This window comes from Pristiophorus japonicus, chromosome 6 (genome assembly GCF_044704955.1).
Source record: "Pristiophorus japonicus isolate sPriJap1 chromosome 6, sPriJap1.hap1, whole genome shotgun sequence".
Taxonomy (NCBI): domain Eukaryota; kingdom Metazoa; phylum Chordata; class Chondrichthyes; family Pristiophoridae; genus Pristiophorus; species Pristiophorus japonicus.
In genome coordinates, this window is record NC_091982.1 from 61,055,454 (window position 1) to 61,059,097 (window position 3,644).

The 3,644-nt window shown below is 60.1% G+C and overlaps 1 protein-coding gene across 1 annotated transcript; it reads left to right on the plus strand.

Annotated features, from left to right (window-relative positions):
• The first annotated feature begins 763 nt into the window (after positions 1–763).
• Positions 764–3,253, plus strand: slitrk4 (SLIT and NTRK-like family, member 4). Its single transcript, XM_070882062.1, has one exon. It carries the CDS (start codon positions 764–766, stop codon positions 3,251–3,253), a length of 2,490 nt encoding a protein of 829 aa, XP_070738163.1.
• Positions 3,254–3,644: the final 391 nt, after the last annotated feature.

The following is a 3,644-nucleotide window of genomic DNA, read 5'->3' on the forward strand; positions in this document are numbered from 1 at the left end:
TCTCTCTCCCCCCCTCTCTCTCCCCCTCTCTCTCTCCCCCCCTCTCTCTCTCTCTCCCTCCCCCCTCTCTCTCCCTCTCTCTCTCTCTCCCTCCCCTCCCCTACTGTCTCTCACCCCCTCACCTCCCTCTCTCTCTCTCTCTGCCTCCCCTCCCCTCCCCCTCTCTCTCCCTCCCTCTCTCTCTCCCTCCCTCCCCTCTCTCTCTACCTCCCCTCCCTCTCCCTCTCTCTCCCTCCCCTCCCCCTCTCTCTCTCTCTCCCTCCCCTCCCCCCTGTCTCTCCCTCCCCTCCCCCTCTCTCTCCCTCCCCTCGCTCTCTCTCCCTCCCCTCTCTGTTCTCTCCCTCCCCTCTACTCTCTCCCCCCCTCCCTCCTCTCTCTCCCTCCCTCCCATCTCTCTCTCCCTCCCCTCTCTCCCTTCCCTACCCAACCCCTCTCTCCCTCTCTCCCTCCCTCCCCTCTCGCTCTATCCCTCCCTCCTCTCTCTCTCCCTCCCTCCTCTCTCTCTCTCCCTCCCTCCCCTCTCTCTCTCTCTCCCTCCATTCTCTCTCCCTCCCCTCCTCTCTCTCTCTCCCTCCCTTCCCTCTCTCTCTCTCTCTCTCCCTCCATTCTCTCTCCCTCCCCTCCACTCTCGCTCTCTCTCTCACTCTCTCCCCTCCCCTCTCTCTCTCTCTCTCCTTCCCTCCTCTCTCTCTCTCTCTTGCTTACGCCTAGCTCTAAACCTCCCCACTCTTGTGCCTCTCCCTCCCAGGTGGATGGTGCGAAGATGCTCCTCCTTGTCCTGCTGGCTCTCTCCGTCCCCAGCGCCTCGCCGTCCTCGGAGCCGGGCACCAGGGACATTTGCTCGGTCTGCTCCTGCACCGCGGTCGAGCACATCCTCTACATCTCCTGCGAGAGGAACACGGTGTACAGGCCCGACCAGCTGCGGCCGCCGGCCTCCAGCTTCTACCATCTCAACCTGCAGAGCAACCTGCTGCTCACCTTGCGCCCGCACACCTTCAGGAACTTCAGCCACGCCATCTCCTTGCAACTGGGCAACAACAAGCTGCAAGAGGTGGAGGCGGGGGCTTTCCGCGGCCTGAGCTGCCTGAAACAACTGCACCTCAACAACAACGAGCTTCAGGTCCTGCGAGCCGACATCTTCCAGGGTTTGGAAAACCTGGAGTATCTCCAGACAGACTACAATCTCATCCGCTCCATCGAGCGGGGCGCCTTCAACAAGATGCACAGACTCAAGGTGCTCATCCTCAACGACAACCTGATCGCCTCGCTGCCCGACAACATCTTCCGCTTCGCCTCCCTCACCCACCTGGACCTCCGCGGCAACCGGCTCCGGCACATCCCTTACCTCGGGGTGCTGGAGCACATTGGCAGGATCGTGGAGTTCCAGCTGGAGGACAACCCCTGGAGCTGCTCCTGCCGCCTGCTGTCGCTCACCAGCTGGCTGGAGAACATGCCCTACCACCTCTACATCGGGGAGGCCATGTGCGAGACGCCGGCCAACCTGTACGGCAAACTGCTGAAAGAGACTACCAAGGGGGACCTGTGCCCCGACGAAGGAGCCGGTGCAACGGACGCCAGTCTGCCGCCGGCGCTGCAGCCGCTGCCCCGGGGGAGCCTACCCAGGTCGCCCACCGCCCTGCCCAGGTCGCCCACCGTCCTGCCCAGGTCTCCCACCAACTCGTCCAGGAGGGCGCAGTCGGGCATCGTCTCGGGCAAGTTCCACTCCAGCAGCCGCAACTACAGCCGAATCGCCTCGTTCCAAACGCGAGTGCCCCCGCACATCCAGTGCCCGGCTCGCTGCCTTTGCCAAAGCGACTTGGCGGATTTGGGTCTCAGTGTGAACTGCCAGGAGCGAGGGATCGAGAGCGTGTCGGCGCTGCTGCCCAAAGCTCCCGGCGCTCGCAAACTGCTCCTCAATGGTAACCACATCAGGACCATCGAGAACTCCGACTTCGGGGGCTACGAGGGGCTGGACCTGCTGCATTTGGGAAACAACAGGATCGCTGCCATCCAGGCGGGCGTGCTGAGCAACCTGACCAATTTGCGGAGGCTGTACCTGAACGGGAACCAGATCGAGAAGATCCAGAGGGACATGTTCCTGGGTCTCCACAACCTGCAGTACCTGTTCCTGGAATATAACCTGATCACGGAGGTGCTGGCCGGCACCTTCGACTCCATGACCAACCTGCAGCTGCTGTACCTCAATAACAACCTGCTGAAGGGGCTGCCCGCCTACGCGTTCGCCGCCGTGCCCCTGGCCCGGCTAAACCTGAGAAACAACCACTTCATGTACCTGCCGGTGAGCGGGGTCTTGGACCAGCTGCGCTCGCTGACGCAGATCGACCTGGAGGGCAATCCGTGGGACTGCACCTGCGACCTCGTGGCCTTGAAGCTGTGGGTGGAGAAGCTGAACCAGGGCACCCTGGTGCGGGAGGTGAAGTGTGAGTCGCCCGTCAGGTTTGCGAGCGTGGATCTGAGGACATTGAAGAGCGAGGTGCTGTGCCCTCGCCTGCTCAACAAGCCCGCACCCCAAAGTCCCAGCCCCCAGCCCAGCGCCACCTCCAAGGCCACCCCTCTGAACCTGGCCAAGACTCTGCCCGGCGGCCCGGTGCCACTATCCATCCTCATCCTCAGCATACTGGTCGTGCTCATCCTCACTGTCTTCGTGGCTTTTTGCCTCCTGGTCTTCGTCCTGCAGCGACACAAGAAAAGCAGCGGCAAAGACGAGGCGCTGGGACACCAGGAATGTCACTCCATGCAACTCCCTGCCAAGCCCAGCCACCAGACTCCCAACAAGGTCCAGGGTGGCCCCGGCCACGGCCAGTTCGTGCCCCAGACCATCGAGCAGGTGAGCAAAAGTTACGCCAGGAACTCCGAGCAGGGGATCCCCTTCGCCGACGCCCAAGGCCAGACTATCTTCCTGAGGAACCTGGGAGAGAAGGACAAGGACACCAAGAAGCGACTCAGCACCATCGACGAACTGGACGAGCTGTTGCCCGCCAGGGACCCCCACTTGTTTTACCGGAATATCATGGAGGGCAAACCCGAGATCAACTGCATCGGGATGGGGGGCTTCGAGGCGCAGTACCCAGAAAAGCAACACAAGCTCAAGAAGTCGCTCTTGGGGGGCAACCAGCCCAAGCTGGTGGTGGAACAGAGAAAAGGGGAATATCTCGAACTTAAGGCCAAACTTCAGGGCTGCCCAGATTACCTGCAAGTGCTGGAGGAACAGACAGCTCTCAGCCAGCTGTAGGAGAGGCGGCCGTGCTACTACAAGAGTTTTTTTTAATGGAAAAGTGCCTTTCATTTACTTTTCAGAAATATATCGATGGAAGCTTGGGGCGATTCGACGGAAGTCGTTCTACAGATATACTTTTACAAAGATACAGGATTCTCACTATGTTTAACAAAACACACACACCACCCTCCCCAGTAAAACAGCACCGAGATTCGACAACTGCGGACAGACAGCACGATCAAATGGTAACAGGATTTCTGTTTTTAAAGAAATGTATTTAAGATTTTGACTCAGTTCTAACGGGTCCCCACCGTCGCAGGATTCGGGCTGGTACTTAAAGCTGTTTTCAGGATCCTTTGTTTCGTATTAAGAGGTTTTGCCTAACCCCACCCCCTTCCCACGGGCA